We start from the raw sequence: 20,567 nt of genomic DNA on the forward strand, positions 1-20,567 counted from the left end.
CGTGACACACGGTACATCACTGCTGTGATTTCTGGGTAATCATTAGTGAAAAGCAGTTCATCAGCACTGAGATGTCACTGCAAAGTGTTTCTGTTTGCTCAGTCTGTCTAGGAAAACTTCATAGCATAAAACTACACTCAGATAACAGTTCAATGCAAAGCATTATCAACAAGAAATAGATGGGATTAGAAGGAATCCAGGACGGAAAACTGAGTAAGAATCAAAGACGAGAAGGAATGTGAGAACTAAGGAGAAGTAAAAGGGATGCACAGAGTGAATTAAAGAGAGATGACTGATGAAAAGTAAATGGCTGGAAGCTGACAGAAGAAGGAATAAACAGCACAAGACAGAAACATAAAGAAGTAGGGGAAAGAGAGAATAGAGCAGGAGGTGACAATGGATGCCAGGAGACAGACAGGTTGGTTTTATAATATGCGGGGCGATTGTGGCTCAAGAGTTGGGTGTTCGTCTTGTAATCGGAAGGTTGCCGGTTCGAGCCCCGGCTTGGACAGTCTCTGTCGTTGTGTCCTTGGGCAAGACACTTCATCTACCGCCTACTGGTGATGGCCAGAGGGGCCGATGGCGCAATATGGCAGCCTCGCCTCTGTCAGTCTGCCCCAGGGCAGCTGTGGCTAAAACTGTAGCTGCCTTCACCAGTGTGTGAATGTGAGAGTGAATGAATAGTGGAATTGTAAAGCGCTTTGAGGGGTCTCGAAAAGCACTATATAAATGCAATCCATTATTATTATTATTATTATAGAGGCCAGCCTCACATTTGAAGGGCGATACCCAAAGCAGCAGCCACTGTCAGCATTCCCTAACCTTTAACTTCCTGCTAGCATTTGGGACTGTGCGAGTGGTAAAGAAAATTCAGTGTGAGAGCATGGCAGGGTGGAGAAAATCCATAAAAAGAAAGCAGAAACAGTGAACACTTACTAAGTTACTGAAACCTACCTTTGAAAAACTGCTGTAGGGCAAACCACACCTTCAGTGGTGTTTTAGGACTTAGGGGATGCTTTTGACATCGGCCCCCACTCACTCCAAGAGTATGTCGACACTATACCAGCTAAATTTGAATTATTCTGTCTATTTGAGGCCTTGTCAGAATCACTCTGATTTTCTTATATCCAGAAGCATAGCTTTCCAAAAACAGTCTCTAGAGGGTTTTAACACTAAAATGTCAGCAATGTCAGACTAAATAACACTAGATCATTTCAAAAGCTGAAGAATGGAGAATGCCTCTCCCACTCAGCTCGGCTAAATGCCAGGAAACACAGGAACGGCTGGCACACTCTCGACTCACCCCCCCAAAAAATTCTCTGGAGCTGAAGGGAGGATCCAGAGGTACTCTCGGTATCTGGGAAATCGCAGCTTACGGATTTGAAACACATGCACTTCAGTGAGCAGCACCTTCCTTGCACGAATGTGTTGCCTAGGTCCAGACAAGCCAGACTGTAACGCCAATGCATGACAAAAGTCTTTGTAGAAGCAAGATTTGGCTTTTAGGAGCCAACTTGGTAATGCCTCGAGGGAAAAATGCTGTTTTTTTAGTTTAAAGTCTCTATCTGAATGAATAGAGAGCCAGAACCTTCAATCAGATCTGATAGAAAGAGCTTCAAAAATGTAATGACTTCACCCTATAATGAGGTTTAATAAGCTTTTCTCCACTGTAAGTTCTAGTTTAACCACTAAAATGCAACGTTCACAAAGGTTTGGCTCCATTAATGGCTCATCTCATAATGATACAGACTTCTATTCAGGCTTCTTTTACTGCCATGCCACTCTATTATAATGAGAAAGTCCCAGTGGGTCAATGGTTGACACAGCTGTTTTAGAGCAAGAAGGTCCTGAGCTCAAACACAGATATGGCCCTTTTCACGTTGACCAAAAAAAGGCAAGGTTAATACTCGAGTTTTTTTTCACAAGCAATAGAATACCAGGCAGCTAAGAAGAGGGAGCTTACAACACTCCAGGATTTACTCAGGGTTAAGAAGCAGACTAAGGAATAGTGCAACACTTTGGCAGACCACTCTGACAAATGATGTGTCTAATCAACGGTAACTGATTGGCGAAGTGGAAAGAGGTGAGTAGAAAGGCACTCAGCTGACAATACTGGCAGGAGGGTAGGACAGGTAGGAGTGGTATGTCTTAAACGACAGTAGAGTAAGATAGTGTCAAACAAACAGAATGAATGAAGGACAACGTGGGACACCATGACAGTTGTGGCTGGCAACAGATTTCCATCACAAGGATAGCTACTGCCAGACTGCATGCAGATCAACAGTCTTTTCAGCAGCATATTTCACAGCCTTGTAAAATTACTGGACCTTTGCTGCATATTTAAAAGTATAATTTGATATATTGATGTTATGCAGCAAACTTTAGATATTAAAGTAATAAAGGGAAACTGAAAAGACAAGATAAGGCGTGATATAAAGGGCATTGTAGAAAGGCTACAGATAAGAAAGTGATAGATAAATAGATAGCACGGATAAAGGGGTGAGACATGGAAGAACTGATGAAAGACAGAAAAAAGGGGTGTTAAGAGACAAGGTGGCTCCCTGGAATTGGCCATAGGGGATGCTTCCTGTCACCTTAAGTTAGTGTTGGCACACAGACACACAGACACAACTTTGATCAACAACCCTTGCTGATAGACTGCTGATAGCCATACACACTAGAAAGCAGCACAGAGGGCTTTCTCACAGGAGACAGGTACAATTTGAAATTGCACCTGTTATCTTATCCCCTACTGCGGCTGACAGCATTGTATTTGTGTTAGTGCGTGCATCTCTGTGTGAGGAGGCTGTACAGCTTCTCTGTATGCTTTTGACCTAACTGCATGTGGAAAGGTTGTTTTTGGCTAAGAGTCTACATGCAGAAGTACAGCACAGAGATTTAGAGGAGACTATGTGTGCATGAACAGCATGTTAGCATGAGAGGCCATGTGCTGTAACCTTGCCCGTTCTTCCATTTTACAATAACTCCATGGAGACTGCAATCTGAAATCTCAAGGTTCACACATCACCCCATCTACAGTTCATTTTACTCAATTCTGGAAGTAATACGAGATGCTGACTTTTTGGTTAGTTTGGCAAGTGAGCTCTCACCTCTCTTCTGCCTCATATTAGGGCTGGGGTTGGACCTCCTGAAGCCTGACTCTGGGCTTGATGAATCAGAGTGTTTCAGTGCCATCTTCCGCACATTCCTATTGAGAGTAGACAGATCAGTGAGAAACTGAAATAGCTAAGATTTCCACTTGTCATTTCCATCCCTGTTCTGAGAGCAGATTTTTTCAGATTCAGAGAGAAGGTTTCAGATTTTCTGCAACTTGGTCATCATGGTTGCTGATTAATTTCTAATTTGTGTGATTCTCTGTTTCCTCACCTCATAGGGGCCCCATAGATGTTGAGCTGGCTGGCTTCTGTGAATGTAAGAGAAACAGAAAATTACTGATGGTCAAACTGGAGCACCGTGAGGTTTAAAACAAGGATTTGCTGCTGGAATCGCTACCTTTGAGCAAGGCATCTGGCCCCAAACATTGCTCAAAGCTACTTTGCTCATCGGTACGTGAGGGATTTTGACTTGGTTTAGTAAATGAGTAAAATATGATTGGTAAATGGAATAGGAGGAATTGGCTTGGATAGCATTTCCATAAAATATTCTGCTACTCTAAGGTCGCCATTTTCTGTGCCTGTGTTTGTTTTCCCTTTTGAGAAAAAAGCTGCTGAATTCATTAAAACTCTGCTTATTAACAAAATTGCTCAGTTTTGCCATCTTAACTGTTAGAAGCAGTCGATGTTTCCTTCTTCCTGCTGTCCAGAGCAGAGGCAGCATTTCATTATTTTTCTCTTAGCAAATATTTTCTTCGGTACCACACTGTGGATTTTGTATGTCATGCAGGCCTTGAGGTGGCTTCTGTGTCTTGTTTGTAATCCTCCACTGGTGTCTGGTCCTATTGAATCTGTGTCCTGCACTGTACTGAATACATGGCGGCAGAAGAACTACAACAGTACAAGTCCTCTTTACACAAGTCAAGAGATGATATCAGAAAGACCAAACAGAAAAGAACAAGACAGAAGAAGATACAAAACACCATCTAGTTTTCTGAAAAACTATAAAAAATCAAGGTTTCAAGCTTTACTTCCAGTGCCTATCCTTTAGAGCCATGCTGCTGGCATCTTTTACAACTGGAAGCTTTTATTCTATAATTCATGAGTTATTTCAATGCTTAAATTCTCCCAGAATGCTGTGTCAACTCTATAAGCTGCTTTTACTGGACTGATATCCTGAAATCCTGCTCGGGCTCTATAAAGAAAGAAAAATCCAAACACTTAAGTTCCTGGAATGCAGCTTCAGACATCACCTACATCTAATCAACAGACTTCATAAATGCAACGTTAACAATTCTGGCCTGCCACAAGAATCCTGCTCTGAGGCAGGAAGTCTCTAGAGAAGCATCTAGTAACATAACTGTACACAAGAGGTGCTGCCTTGGCCAAAAGGATAGCTCACATAAGTGAAATACCAAGCTCTGTGAATGATCTGGCTTGTTACCTCTTATACCAAGCAACCAATGAGCCTGTCGGAGAAGTGCAGACTCAGCATAGCACCGAATATTGTACTCAGCAAAAAGCATCTATTTTTTCATCATGGACAAAGTGATGTTTTATTCATAAAGGCTAGTCATATTGTGCGTAGACAGTCTGAGAAGAGAGCAGCAGCAGCAGCAAGAGTTTAAATGAGGAGTAACACCATGCATATGGCAAAGTTTATAATGTGATGCACACTCCATCCTCCATGTTTATCATTCATCTAGACAAGGGGTCGGCAACCTGCGGCTCTTTAGTCCTTATACTGCGGCTCCACGTGGTTTGGAAAAAAATTATAAGTATTTAACTGAAGTGTATTTCATTTGTGTTAGTTCTTTTTAACTTGTAGTTCTAAATTGGAAGATTATTGTGATCTTGAAATATAAAAATAAAATTATGTTATTATTTTTCATCGCTCAAAATAAGCGTCACACTCACAGAAACCATACCTGCCGAAATGCCGTGCAGACTTTCAACCCCAGGTAGGCCAAGTGGTAAAAACAAACACCGCTCACGCCTCTGCAGGCGCTGTGCGCAGACGGTCAGGAACAGAAGTCCCATTGTCAACATACCACCTGACGATGTTTACATGAACATGCTTTTTTTCTTTATTGGCTACTTTTCACACATGGTTGCTGTAGCCATACAGCCAGCTGTAGTTTTGCAGCTCGCAGCCCGACACACACCAACACAACAGCAGAGAGAGCACAGAATTTAAGCCGGCGAGGCTTGATTGCAGATGTCCACCTCCCCTGCAGCGGCACTGCAGACCACGCCCTGCCACACACATTAACCACGTAAAATAAATGTTTATGCAGATATTTTGCAAATACTTATTTTTCATTTTTTAGCAGCATAGTGCTTTTTTCCAATTATTTTTAATATTCAGATCAAGGCTCCGCTACAGGCTGCAAAATCCCAAAGGTGACATAAGGATGACGGCTCACTACAGTTTTTGTTTCCTTTTTGTTATATTTTTAGTTTAGTTCAAAATGTGTTCATTCCATAAATAAAATGTTATTTTCTCTGTAGCACTTAATGTATTTCATAAGCAAAACACTTTAGTTGTTTATACAAAGCAAAACAGTGTTATCTTTATTTTAGATGTCAAAAAGTATTTGCGGCTCCCAGTGTTTTCTTTTCCATGGAAACTGGGTCCAAATGGCTCTTTGGGTGTTAAAGGTTGCTGACCCCTGATCTAGACGAATATAGGGTAAGATACATACTGAGATAATTCCAGCGGTACAAAAACTTTGTTTAACCATACTTATAATTCGGCTGCCATTTTCTAAAATAAAGACATTCTTTTAATCACTAATCACAGTTGCTTCCAATGAGCCGTTTTGCTAGGACCACTTTAGTTAAAAGACGATTGTATTCTTCAGAAGCTCAGGAAGTATTAAATATGCACTATACGCAAACGTCAGAAATGGTGTAAAAGGGAGGAGATGGGTACGTTTGACTTGCAAAGTAGGTTGCAGAGACAACAGCAACTGTGTAATAGCTGGTATATGAGATGTGTAATGGGAAGTTTAAAGGCTATGCTTGAACTAACTAATGGGCACATTGGTTGGTGAGATCAGTCAGTCAAGAATTAGCCATCTTTCTACATCTAAAGCACTTTTGGTTCCTTTGTTCGGTTTTTAGGATCATCATCCTGCTAAATACTGTTCCATTAGATGCCACACCATAAGAGACCTAAAAACCTGTGAGATAACACAGTGGTATGACTTGGTCTGTTTGTATAGGCTAACCCCTATATGTTGTGCTTATCGGGATGATTTTTTTCTAAATCAGTCCAAAAAATATCCTCACTTCATTTTTACATTTTTTTTCTCGACTACAGTCTGACTTTATGATTTTATTGAGCTTAACCCAGGGTTGGCATGGTGTGCTGACATCTCTGAAATAGTGATCATGAAGCCTTTTCATAGTCATTGACCAGAAGACATGCACTCGCCTCCCTTCTTGCTGTGCAGACAGAAAGACATTTTTCTTCACCGAGTAAATGATTTTCCATCACGACTCATCATGTGAAAGACTTGTGTGCCTTGGTCTCCACAGATTATGTTTGCTTGCATGGAACAGCAGTTCAGTTCTACTTCCCTCCTTAAGCAAAATTATTTCTACTCTAAACTCTGCTTAGACTTCACTGAGTAAAGTTGACCAAGTAAGCACGACAATATCATTTATTGTAGAATGTACGCACCAAAATATACAATAAAACCTTTCTGTAGTGCATAAAATCCTTCTTGACCTTGGAAATAGATCAAGGGTGAACTTTTAACTTTCCAGTTTTTAACACAGTGGTCATTGCTAGAGTTCAGTTGTCATGGAAATGACTATGAAAGTACATTTTTGCCCTTTAACTGTTGGAAGAAAGTGCCAGAAAAAGCAGGACCTTGAGTTTAAATAATTTTGTCCTAAGATCCTATTTGCCATTATGTGGCCTGATTTAAATGATTTAAATCAGTCACATTATAATCCAGCCCTTCCTCTTCTCGCTCTCCTATCACATCTATTATCTCTCCTCCTTTTCTCTCAAGCACACAGCTGAGATGACTGCTATGCCTCTTCTCCTTCTCGCCACCCTCCTCTCTTCTAACAATTGCCCCTCCTTCCTTTCATGTTCATCCCTTCAAGCCTGCCTTCATTCCCTCTGAGCTGCCTCTCAACCTCCATCTCCACTCTGAAAATCCCTTTGGACTCTCTCTGCCCATCTCTGTCTCTTTGTCTCTCTCTTCACATCATTCCACCATCTTCCTCTTTTTTTTCTCCCCATCACTTTCCATCTCCTCCCTCCCTTTTTCCTGGACTAATTTCATTCCTTCTCTCTGTCTTTCCTCGCATGGAGTCTGAGGTTTAACTCACAGCGCTGGACCGTCAGAGCCTCCTACAGCCTCTACTCTCCAGGCTTCATGACAGGAATGGTGTGCTATTAGCCAGTCTGCTCACACACAGACACAGGTACACACAGGTTGTCAGCTGGGCAGAGTGTGCAGCTCACATAGTGTGCCTTAGCTGTCAGTCAGGACCACAGAGTAGAACTGTGCAGAACTGACTGGCACAGAAAGGACTGAGGGAGAGAGAGAGGGGTGTGGGTTGCTGTGTGTACGTGTGTTTATGTGGTTTTGTGTTTTCTCATTGTTTGGTGTTGCTTCATATTGATAAAAAATATTTTCAGCACATATTGTTGTCTTGGGGTTTTTATTTTTATTTTTTTGAGTTTATAAAATGTCAGAAAATAGTGCCTAAAGTCAGCTCTTCAAATTATTCTGTCTGAACAAACCACAGAGATCTTTTTATTTATTTATTTTCAAATTATGTAAAGGAGACAAAAGCATTCAATTCTCACACTTGAGCATCTGGAACTGTAGAATATTTAGTACTTTTGCCAAGAGGATGAATTAATTTGAATAAATCAGCCAGTGAAATTGTTAGATATTAAAGGAGAACCACTAATTTTAGATATATCAGTCAATTTATATCATACATTATATAAAGTGCTATCATAATGTTGCTTGTTTGCTATTAAAAGCAAAAGAGAATACAAAAAATAAAGCATAATTTTTCTGATTTACCCTTTAGGATCAACTTCTCTTGCATCTGTTTCCCACATCCATTCCTGCGTCCACTTTTTCATCACACTTTTATATCAAGTTCTGTTCTGACCACTGAACTAATATGAAAAGTAAGCATCAACTTCTGTGTCAAAACGACCAGACTTTGATGCTGATGATTTTTACTGTTCAAACTATACACGAAAGATCCAACAGCAGTCGGATGATCATGAGATACATCAGATTCTCCCTTGAAGAAAAAACTGGACAGACTATCCAAAGACTATCAACGCAAAAGAACTGTACCACTACTGTAACATAATAGCACATAGCAGACTGAAATCAGGGACTTTTTGCCCACATCAACACAATGTTCACCTACCAGCTGACTTACCCACTACTGCTACTAACTACTTTTTTTTGCTCTTTTCCAAAATATAATTCAGATTGAAGATTGGCCACTTTGCCACACTGGAACAGTTCCAGTGCTCATTTCATGGGCCCACAGGGACAGAAAATGGGCTTCCACAGAATAATCTTACAATAGCTGCTGCCGTCTCGAGGTGTGCTAAAAGGTGACTTTGAAGAGGAGATCAGCCAAATTAAAATGAGGTCAGGATTTTTTGATTTTGATTTAAGAAGTACCAGAACCTAGATTGCAATTTGTATGCTATACAACATTTTTTAGCGGCTCTGGACATGGTTATTTGAGGTTTGATGATATATTAATGTCTTCGATGGAATTCCATCTACTAAGCAATCTAACATGATTAGAAACAAAAAGAAGCGCTCGATAGCAAATAAAAAAACTGATGACATAAATCATTTTTCTGACAGCCTTCATTAATGACACAGTGTGTTAAAAAATGGAGAGCAAGGCAAATATGTTCCTTGAAAAAAAAAAAAGTTAATCAAACCAACAGGTACCCCTATCATAGAAGCCAGTATACAGAACTATAATTGTTCATGTTTTTATAGAGGATTGAACTTCATGCTGACTAAATGATCTGGGTCATTTAGTCAGCATGCAGTGTGAATGTTTGGGACAGCTGTGCTCTACATTCTTCATCAGTTCAGTTCTTCATCATTGTATAAAATCAAAAAACAGCTTGTTGTAAAATTGATATAGAAGCAAGCCACTGCTTGTTTCATGTAAGTCGTATAAAAACAGACAAAATTATATTGCCTGCTTCGAACTACATGTAAGTTTTATGTCAGGTCAGAACCTAAATAAAGGTTTAAAACTACAGAAGACTTAAGTCAAAAACAATGCTTGATCCTTTAAGGACAGTACTCAGCTGTTTGAATACAAGGTGCTGTAGCAGCTAAAGCTTGTCATGGTGTATTAATGCAGTGTACTTGTAGAACGGCTACATGTCACCAAGGCTAACACAGAGGGACAGATAACCATTCACTCTCACATGCACACCTATGGGCAGTTTAGAAACACCAACAAGCATTTCTTTGGACTGTGGGAGGACACGGGGAGAACATGCAAGCTCCACACATCTTCTTGCTTTGATGTGGATTTTCTTTTGATGTCATTTTATATATTTAAGTTCTAATAAATATATTCAAGGTCTGAGTTTCATTCATTCGTTAGAATGTGTGCATCAACGCACGAGGTACCATGAAGACGTTAAAAAAATAACAATGGCACAACAGCAGAATGTGTGAGTGTAAACGTTTTCACGCTAAAACCAAAAAGTTATGATTTAACTAATCTAACAGATGCTAACAGGTGAACTTATCCGAGCAGAGAGGAAACTTCATCCTTCACCTGCTGGGACTGAAGTGTGATCCTGTGAAAGATGAGGTAACACAGACGAACAGAATTATTCTCAGATGAAAAGGTGTGTGTGTGTGTGTACATACCTCTGCATGCTTCCAGCTGGCCTGTAAGAACTTTCCGAATCTCTGACACCCACATATTTTTCACATCCATGGAAGGAGCCTAGGGAGGAATAAATACATACATAGATACACACAAAGATAAATCAAGCACATATGCTGAGTGAGAAACTGATTGGAGAGGTGTGTGGTGCAACACTGCCCCCAAGAGCACACCTTGTGTATCATGGATTTCTTCCAGGAAGAATATTTCACTGAAATTACATCAGGGGGTCACATTAAGCAATAAATTAGACACATTATGCTTTATATGAATTCATTGCCATAAGGATATCATTTTCCAGTTCTTATATGCATGAATGTACAGACTTCTAAAAAGCAGTCACAAACATATTTAGCAGTTTCATAAATACCCTAGCCTCCGTCATTATTATCTACAATGTGTCTGTGAAGGTTCTCAGTCATCCAGGTCATCGTAGTCAAAGGAGCTTGCAAAGAAAAGCGTCTGGACTTCTTTAAGTTGCTTGAAGACGTTTCACCTCTCATCCGAGAAGCTTCTTCAGTTCTAAGGTCAAATAGTGGAGAGTCCCAGATATAAACCTAGTGGGAGTAAACCCCCACAGAGGGACAAAAGGACCCCCTGATGATCCTCTAATCGCCTGAGCCAAGGTGTGAAACTGGGTGTGGGTCCCAATCAGCCAGACTTTCGGGTGTGTTCATTGTGAAACCTGGCCCCACCTTATCATGCGAATTCCTGAGGTCAGATGGCCCAGGATGTGAGTGGGCGTTAAGGCGTCTGGGAAGGGATCTCAAAACTGGATTATAGATGGAAGATAGCTGGTGTTGTAAACCCCCGCCTCTGTTCAAAGATGGTCGCTCACAGTGGACATAGATGGCTTCTTTCACTCCTCTTTCAAACCATCTGTCCTCTCTGTCCAAAATGTGAACATTGGCATCCTCGAAAGAGTGTCCTTTATCCTTAAGATGCAGATGGACTGCTGAGTCTTGTCCTGTGGAGGTGGCTCTTCTGTGTTGTGCCATGCGCTTGTGAAGTGGCTGTTTGGTCTCTCCAATGTAGAGGTCTGAGCATTCCTCGCTGCACTGTACAGCATACACCACATTGTTAAGTTTGTGTTTTGGCGTTTTGTCTTTCGGGTGAACCAGTTTCTGTCTGAGCGTGTTGCTGGTATTTCAGACCCAGCAACATGAAAGTAACTTCCAAGCTTAGAAAAAAGTCCCGCAACCAGCTGCCAAGAAACTGTTTAGGTTGTGACATGATTAATGGTTTCAGGAAGCAGAAGAAACCAAAAATTGTTGTTTTTATTTACTAAAAGAATGGCCTAATACAGTTTAAGAGGACTGAATTTTGAAGGCTCCTGTTGACCGAATAGCTAATAAACAAAAGAAATGTGACAAGAGACCAGAAGTAGATGTTTTTAGTAAAATCAGAAATAAAAAGGTAGAAATGTAGTACTGCTCCAAATAAATAAAGTGAGCTGGGTTCCATCACAGTTTCAGAGGAAAGGGTAAGCTGAATGAATCTGAACATAAAGCAGAAAGGAAAGGTTGCATCAACATACCTGGATGATGTAAACTTCCTCTCTGCCGTTGTACCAAACCTCAAACTTTTTGCTGTCACCTTTGACATTCTCTGTGATCCCCACAGAACTCATCTGAACAGAAACAGGACACAGACACTGAGATTCAGTATGTTAGAGATGAACTCTGTCAAGTGATGCACAGAAAAAAAACTCTTTTATTAGCAGTCACACAATAAATACGCATTTTATATGTTATTCGGCACAACGCTCCCAAAGTATAACAGTCACTTAAGGTGATAATTATTTTCCAGGACATTAACAAACCAGAGTCATAAACTAAAGCCATTAAACGTCTCAGGCTAGCAGTATTCCCAAAATATTGCCATGCTATAAAGTAATGTGAATAAGCTTTGAGATTCCTATTTAAATACCAACTGTGAATTTATCATAATAACAAGTAGGGGTATACTAATAATAGTGGTAATCATGAGCTTAACTACTGACCCCTCTTCACCCACAATACGACAAATGCATTTAGCTGAATTAATCTTATATCTTTAGATAAATTAAACTATTACAGACTTTGAGGCTTAGATGTCCTTTCTACTATCTACAGGACTTCACAGGCAACAAGTCTGTACAACTACTAGTGGATGCCACTGGCTATTTAGCAATATTCAGTTAAAAGGTTTGCTCCCTTAAAAAACAGTAGAATAGCTTCAAATAACCATCATTAAGTCCAAAATGATGTATTTTAATGGTATTAATAGGGTTACTCTATCCTAGTGGTTCTGAAACGTTCTCATTAATGAAATCTGTTTGGTTTTTGTCTGTTTTATAAAACAGCTTTTAATTATTATTTGCATAATTATGTGCATTATCTGGTACTTTTTAAAATTAAGCATCATCTTTATCTGCAATACTTAAAAGGAACTATTGAAGACAAATTAGTTGATGTTCTTCAATAAATAAATAAATAAATAAATAAAAATGCCCCAGTAGTGGATAAATAACAACTATTGGGACCTATTGAACTCTAATCTAGTAGAGTTCAATAGATCCCAATATATCATTTAAATCAGCTTTAAATGAGAAGGTGTTTGATGTCTAATTTCGCTGCAGGCAACTGCAGGTGACAAATAAAGGCTTATTCATTCAAACAAAGTGCAGGCTATGCACACTTAACCCACACACATCCCCATCGTTATCTGACCTTGAGTGAGTGTTTGAAGCTGTAGGACGGGGTCTTTTCATGTCCATCAGTGGTCTCCTCTCGTTTCTTACAGAACAGCAGCATCTTATCATACAGAAAGAGATGCCTCTGCATAGGCTTAAACCTCGCCAGGTCCTTCACCTAAGAGCAGGTAATCTGTCACTTATCACATGCGTAAATAACTGTGTAACATTCAGAAATTAAATGTCAACAAAGACCCATGACAGATGACCCTGTAGCATCACTCATATTGTTATTATTTAAGCAAACAAAAAAATGTTCGAACAAACCTGAATACATCAAAGGCCAGTGTTGGGTAAGTTACTTTAAAATAGTAACTTAGTTACATTACTAGTTACTTCTCTCAAAAGTAACTCAGTTACTTCAAGTTACTCGTTACTTTCAAAGTAACTAGTTACTAGGGAAAGTAACTTTGGTTTTACTCAGAATTCTCTTGTTAATGTGTTTCTTCCATAACTTTGCCAGTCTTCTAGCTTGCTTACTTGCCACAAGTGCACTGTGCCACCTACCAACAGAAAGGATATGATAACGTGCATATTTCCACGAGAGAAATCCCACGCCTGGACCGTCATTGACTGCTGCCATGATTCTAGCCTACGTCACAGAGTCATGTGCGCCTTTTACATCCAACACAAAAACTGCAGTCGTGGTGCTTTCGATTGTACTCAGAACTCAGAAATTCTGCCTTCTGAATAGGAAGATGTAAGTAACACCAGACTGCAGATGAGCTGCATACAGGGCTGGACTGGGACAGAAAATTGGCCCGGGCATTTTGACTAGAAACTGGCCCACCATTATAGGAAAAATCATAAAGCCTTTGAATGAAAACAAACGCTGTTGTGACAGTGATGTTCACTGTTTTGATGGTATATATGCATCAATCTATCAATCGTTTGTTGTAAGATTCAGATAATTATTTTTTAAAAGCTAGACATTTTAAATGAGAATAAGAAAGAAAAGTATTTCTTTGTGCCCCCCATTCCCTGTTAATGCCCTACATGCCCCCTTGGCCACACTTTGCTAGATCCGCACCTGCACAGTTACCAGCTGTCAGCTACCTAAAAAAGGATCCTGGTGTTATTTGTCTCTCAGAAACAGTTCATAACTTCCCTTCAACTCATTCATGTCATCTAAAAGGTAAACCTGTTTCTCCATCACCTGCTCAGCTCTGATGATCCAGTAAGGACATCTCCTGGTTTCATCTTCATGTTTCCCTCTCACCAGATAACCAAACCATATCATGACCAGCAGCTTTTTTTTACAGCTGTGGCTCCAGCAAACATCAGCTGATACTAGAAATTAATATTAAATAAATTCTAACAACAGCTGATCAAGCTTAAACGTGCTGCTGTTGTTTAGCGCGACATCCGCTGGTTTCCTCTTTCGGCGCAAAGTGGGCGATAAACAAACAAGAGAGCCGATCAGCTGATCATTGATCAGTTTTCATGATTGAAGTAGAAACAGGAGAGGGAGGGGAGAGAATGAGAGAAGAAGAGGCAGCTGTGCAGCGTAAAGACACAAAATAACTCCAGCTTTGTGCCTTTTTCATTGTAGCTGAATTACGGGACAAACTGTTCCTTTTCACCTCAATAAGAAACGCGTAATATTTTCTCTGAATACCAGACGGGACGGTTGGCAACTCTAATAACTTATGAACAAAATAAAGTTCAACATCATTAACTTCATAGCACCACCCAGCTGTGTAGAAACTCCGTCATGCTAGCTAGCACGCAGTACGGAAAAAGTCAGAATAACGAAAATAAACTCCACCTAAGCTTGGTTTATATCTGACCCAGAGAGACTGCAGGTCATAACTTCTTACCTGAAGTTCAGTTCACACTTGGACCGGCGGCCGCCTCGGGTCTCTTTTCCTTCTGCGTCCCTTTTCCTTCATCCACCTACTGCCTCCACCACTTGCTAATGTTACTGAATCTGTGGAAACTCCGCGATGCCACCACACGAAGTAACGAGTAACGACCCTATCTAAATCCCAGTAACGAGTAACGCGTTCCTGATTTTGGCATAATAACTAGTTACCGTGCTCGTTACCACAATAATAACGTAGTTACTGTAACGCGTTACTTAATAACGCGTTAGTCCCAACACTGTCAAAGGCACATGGGATGGGTTTGTATTTAGCTATACATATAAATGTTAATGACTGCATCACTCTAAGCTGTTTACGTTTTGTTTCCATTGTGTCTTGGTTATTAATCATCAACTGATAACATAAACAGCAGAACAGCACTGTGCTATAATGCTTCCAAGGACAAACCTGAATGCTGTGCTGCCTGTTTAAGTTGAAAAAGAGGCAATGAAATTCATGTCCTTCAGTTTAAATATGCTCTTCTTTGCCACGTACCCTTTCTTTCATTCTTTTGCTATGAAATGCTGGTATGTTCTATATCAATAGAGTTTCCTTGCTATCTCTCATCAACAGAGCTTGATCAAATATCTAGATGTGCTTGCATATGGTTTGATGTTGTTGGTAAAAATGTGTATAAAAAACTACTGAAACGTATGCCTGTCTTTTCTGGTACTCTTCGCTGCAGCCCCCGGGCAGTTGAAGCAAATGGCTGCCCCTTACATTGGTCCTGCCAGAGGACACTTCCTGTTGAAAGGTAGTTCCTCAAACCCTCAATCATGCTTGATCATAGGGGATCATCTGATTGTTTGGATTCCAGCTGCTGTACTATTATAGGGTCTTTACTCCGCAATATAAAGTGCTTTGAGATGGCTGGTTTGTGAACTGGTGCTACATAAATAAAACTGAATAGCCGGTCACAACAGATTTGGCAACCACAGCAGAGCTATAAAAAAAAATGGAAATGAGACTCAACCAGAAATTCACTGACTGGAGCAGAACAATATGAGCTGAACACACAAAGTATCAAAGGCACTTGGGATGGGTTTGTATTTAGCTATAGATGTAAATATTAATGACTGCATCACTCCGAGCCACTTTAGCTTCGCTTCCATTGTGTCTCGGTTATTAATCATCAACTGATAACATAAACTGCAAAACAGTATTGCATTATAATGCTTCCAAGGACAAACTTGAATGCTATGATGGTTCTTTATGTTGAAAAAGAGGAAATGAAATACATGTTCTTCATCTTAAATACGCTCGTCCTTTTTTCCAATGATTCGCTATGAAATGCTGGCATGGTTTAGCCCTGAGTTTTGGCCTCCTGCTGGCTGTGCTCTTGCATTCCTTATTTAGCAATTTCTGTATCAATGATAGAGGTGCCTTGCCATTTCTCATCAAGAAAGCGTGATGATCTTCTCTAGATGCGCTTGCTTATGGTTTGGTTGTGCTTTGGACACAACTGATCCGGTTTCCACAAAGTGTTTTAGAGTGATTGTCATAATTTGACACATCAAATTATAGAGCTCCTGTTTCCTCTGAAAAGAAAAAAAAAAGTGATCGAGGTTCTGCAGTAAAGGCCATACACAGCCTTGTTTATGAAAGGTAAACTGTAGCTGCAGATTAATTAAGCCTAGAGACCTGTCAGCAATCATCTGGCAACCTCTGCTTGTGATGGAAAAATGTGTTCCATAAGTGACTGGTAGTTGCTGGCAGTAGGGATGGGTATTGATAAGATTTTCACGATTCCGATTCCATTTTCGATTATGTTTAACGATTCAATTCTTTATCGATTCTCTTATCGATTCTTTTTTAAAAAGGAGAACACTAAGGTCGATTAGCTTAGAACTTTGTTTTACATCTTCTCTTTAAACAAGATAGAAATTTAGGAGTAACATGGCCTTACAAACCCAGCAGTGAGATCTTAAGAGATCCAGCCTACGGCTCTTTAATGGGGTGTCACAGGGTCCCCGGGAAAAAAATTGTAAATGTAAAATAATAAAATAAATATTCTTCTGTTGCAATAACAAAGTATAACATAAATTATTCTGCAGCAATTACACAAGAATATCCAGTAATGTCCCTGCCTACAATTAAACACATTCACTTACCAAAAATCGGGGCATCTGCTGTGGCAAATGGGTGCAAGCCTTTGACCACAAACTTAGTCACTGCTCGGTGACATTCGTCTATCCTGGCCTGAAAGGAGACGCTACCGGTAGACTGCAGCGAGAACTGCCAGCATCTGAGCCAGCCAGACTCTGTCTGTCTCTCTCAACATGGTCACCTAAATGCACAGTAATGGCAGGTTTGTAATAAGGCAGATCGCGCTAACATAAAATGCACTGTTAGTTGATTATTTACCTGTCGCATTAACGGGAGAGGAAGTGCAAACGTTACCGCTGCTGCTGGGTTGAGATTCACGAGTCCAGAGCGGAATTAAAAACACAACATTCATTTAAGGTTATCGCGTGTTTTGTGAGCAAATGCTTTTGCATACTCGTAGTGTTTCCTCCCTTAAATGAAATATCTACTTTGCAAGTATTGCAAGTTGCCCTGTTGTCATCCGTTCTCGTAAAGTATAACCAAACTTTTGAGCGTTTGAGCCGCTTAGGCGCCGTGTTTCCTGCCAGGTAAATGACGCTCAGCAACGTGGTGACGTCATTCGGGGCGACTGGAATCGATAAGGGAATCGTTTGCAAAAATGGCAAACAATTCCAAGGAATTGAAACAGTGAGAACCGGGTCTCAACAAGAACCGGTTTTCGATACCCATCCCTAGTTGGCAGCATAAAATTGTTCACAGCAGCACCCTCTTTGCAACTGTTTTCCACTGGCAACAATCAGCAGTCTCCAGCAACCACTCGACAACCAGTCAGGTAATCTCAGACTGGTCTCCTATTTGCTTTTATTTCACTCTGAAATATGTAAAGCTAAGAAGGATGTATTTATTTTTCTTGCATCTTAATGAATGTAAAGTATCCAGACTTGTTCATTGCGACTAACTAATGTTAAGGTAAACGACAGGACATCCATAGGGCAATATTCAACACTGGTAAAACAGGAGTGTGGGAATTTACTTTGCTGTGGCCTTTCTTGTGGTCAGTCCACACATTGAAGGATCCCTGCATCAGCAGCTTCCCCAGTTCACTCAGATTTCCCTGCAAACATCAAAAGACTGTCAGATCTGTGAAACACATTTTTTTTTGTGGTGGTGGTGGTGGTGGGGGGGGGGGGGGGCATAACTATTCGCAGTAGTAAATGTTTTAATACAGCTTCAGTTCAGTTATGGCACAAAAAGTTGGTAACAAAAGCTCATTATTTAAGCATACTTTTTGTATGAACAGTACAACACTTCCATGTGTTAACAATGATCTGAATGCACATGCTGGCGCTGGTAAGATACCCCCAGTGATATGTAACCCCACCCACACCCAGTCAATCACAACTCATTTAAGGGAAGAAGGAATTTGGATGTTTGCCAGAGCAAACATCTTAGCCCAGATATCATCTATGAGGAGACCTGAATATGGCAGGTCACAAAAGATTCCCATTAAACCTGCTAAAACTTGAAGAGTTATTCTAAACCTAAATTTTGAAAACCTGGGCCCTATTCCAGGAAGCCGGTTTAGAAAACTCAGAGTGAAAAACGATACTCAGGGTTGAGTAACCCCGAACTGTCCAACTCAGAATATTCGGTTTCAGAAAGGCTGATAACAATTAGTTCAATCAACGCGGAGTTGCTTTAACCCCAAGTTAAACGCGCGCACGAGGATACATAAAGCCCTGATTAGTGGAGCACAGATTAAGCGAGTCACCATGGAGACGGAGGGAAAGAAGGCGCGGTCAATGTATTGTACAGCGCTTGAGGCCGAAATTCTGATGGCAGCATATGCTGATAACATGCAAATTTTGCGGAAAAAAAGTAACACAGCCACAGCTGCAAAACAAAGGGAGCATGCATGGCAAAACATAGCCGACAGAGTCAATGCGTGAGTGTTCATTTAAACATTGATCTAGGGATTTCCACCCATATAACACGTTATTTTATTTTATTTTATTTTTTATTTCATACATTTTATTTTGTGGTGTGATGTGAGCGCAGGTGCAACCCAACAGGCCCCAAACGTTCCTGGCAGCAAGTAAAAATGAAATATAAAAATATAGTCCAAACAGGTAAGGTGTAATTGTATTATGAGCCATAGTGCTTGGTCTGTTTGTCCCATGTAAATCAATTGCAGTTAGAGGCTACATTACTTTTCTTTCTGTAAGCACTTATTGAAATTATCTGAGCACATTACAAGTACATATTTGCTTACTCTGTATGCTCAAATGTGACCCGTTATAGCCAACAGAAAAAAAGCGGAGGCCCGAAAAACAGGTGGGGGTCCTCCACCACCACCACTCACAGAGGCTGAGCAGTTGGCTTCCACATTTGTGATAATGTTGGCAGCATCATATATGATCTTCACAGTGCAGAGAACACAAATTAGCATCCATTACTATAATGGAATAATTTGTTAGTTTGAAATGCTACAGGGAACTATGTACCTGTACATTAATGCTGTGGAAAGACTTCCTGTTCACATAGTCTCCTTCATTTACTGAAGGAGCAATGATTGGAATGTGAGTGCCATCTATACAGCCAATCACGCCTGGGAACCATGAAAATAAATGTAAAATTTAAGTAGTAGTTCAAATATCACCACATCATGAATTAAGTTTTGTTCATCCTGATACCTGCAATTTTGTGGCATCCCTCTTTGATAAATCTTGTGGGTCTATGACCGGGGAACACCACAAACGAGTACAGGAGACGTTTCAGTGCAACTGTAACATTCCTGACTGCCCGACAGACGGTAGCCTTGGAAACGTGCTCAGCGTCACCAATATTATATAGAAAGCTCCCGTTTGCAAAAAACCGAAGTGCAATACAAATAATATGTACAGAACTGAGAGGATGTCCGCGATGTGTCACATGAGCAATATTAGGCCTGAGGATGTTATCCAAATAAATTATAGATTGTGCTGAGAAACGGTAACGTTCACACAGAAAATCATCAGGAAATGATAAAATGTCCAAACGCGCTCTAATCACTCTCTCCCGGCGGAGAGCTCTGCGGAGAATTTGGGCTTCAACATCTACTGGCTCTTCAAGGAAGGGGCACGCCATGTCTGACACTTCCTACAGTCAGGTTTCCGACAAAGAGGCGGAGAAGGTCAGGGTTAGTTGAAGTAAACCTGCTAGGGGGCAGGTTAGCTTCACGGAGTGTGTCGTCATAGTAACTCACTCAGAATTAATCTAAACTCGCTTTGTGAAACCAAAAACCAGAGTTTTCGTTAACTCAGGGTATACTTACTCAGAGTTTGCACTAAACCGGCTTCCTGAAATAGGGCCCGGGTGTGCAAAAGCTGTTGAGACTTGCCCAAAAACTCTTTTTACTTTATCCCTAGTTAGGTACATTCAGTGCTAAACTTGTAATAGAAAAGAATAGCATTAGTAGTGTGAAAAAAACAGAAAAATCTGCTGATTAAACATATTTGATTCAGGTTTTAACACTCAATTTATGGTGTGACCAGTGACTTTTAAAAATGTAAGCAACAGACATTGTTTGTTGTTGTTTTAATGGGAATAAATGGTTTACATGATACTGACTTTAATCACAAAAACATGTACTACTGCATAACTAAATAGATCCATCTTATGATGTACATGTTTTTCCAGGTTTCTTGAACTACGCTCTTGGCAGGGATAAAAAGTCTTTCAAATGGCACAGCAAGCCCAAAAACATAGGAAAGAAAACATAGGAAAACACTTTTAGAAAAAGTCCATCATCCACATTCTGGAACACGTGTTTCAGTGTTTCCTGTTCATCAATAGGCTCTATGACAAAGAGGATTCCAATTTTGCTCACTAAAATAT

At 40.3% G+C, this 20,567-nt stretch overlaps 1 protein-coding gene across 5 annotated transcripts in view; it reads right to left on the reverse strand.

The window, feature by feature from the left end:
• Nucleotides 1-20,567, reverse strand: part of mcf2l2 (MCF.2 cell line derived transforming sequence-like 2) — a 112,759-nt gene that overhangs the window by 26,053 nt on the left and 66,139 nt on the right. For all 5 annotated transcript variants that reach the window (XM_086284648.1, XM_086284650.1, XM_086284651.1 and 2 more), the window contains 6 exons: nucleotides 17,725-17,805; nucleotides 12,758-12,898; nucleotides 11,584-11,676; nucleotides 10,028-10,106; nucleotides 3,388-3,424; nucleotides 3,111-3,208 (listed from right to left, as the gene is read on the reverse strand). In XM_086284648.1, the coding sequence (XP_086140774.1) occupies nucleotides 3,111-3,208; nucleotides 3,388-3,424; nucleotides 10,028-10,106; nucleotides 11,584-11,676; nucleotides 12,758-12,898; nucleotides 17,725-17,805 (529 nt within the window). The remainder of the gene's footprint in view (nucleotides 1-3,110; nucleotides 3,209-3,387; nucleotides 3,425-10,027; nucleotides 10,107-11,583; nucleotides 11,677-12,757; nucleotides 12,899-17,724; nucleotides 17,806-20,567) is intronic.

This window comes from Aulonocara sp. 'chitande type north' Nkhata Bay, linkage group LG23 (assembly GCF_057382095.1).
Source record: "Aulonocara sp. 'chitande type north' Nkhata Bay isolate Kocher_YH1m ecotype deep benthic linkage group LG23, A_spYH_male_GT1.1, whole genome shotgun sequence".
NCBI lineage: Eukaryota > Metazoa > Chordata > Actinopteri > Cichliformes > Cichlidae > Aulonocara > Aulonocara sp. 'chitande type north' Nkhata Bay.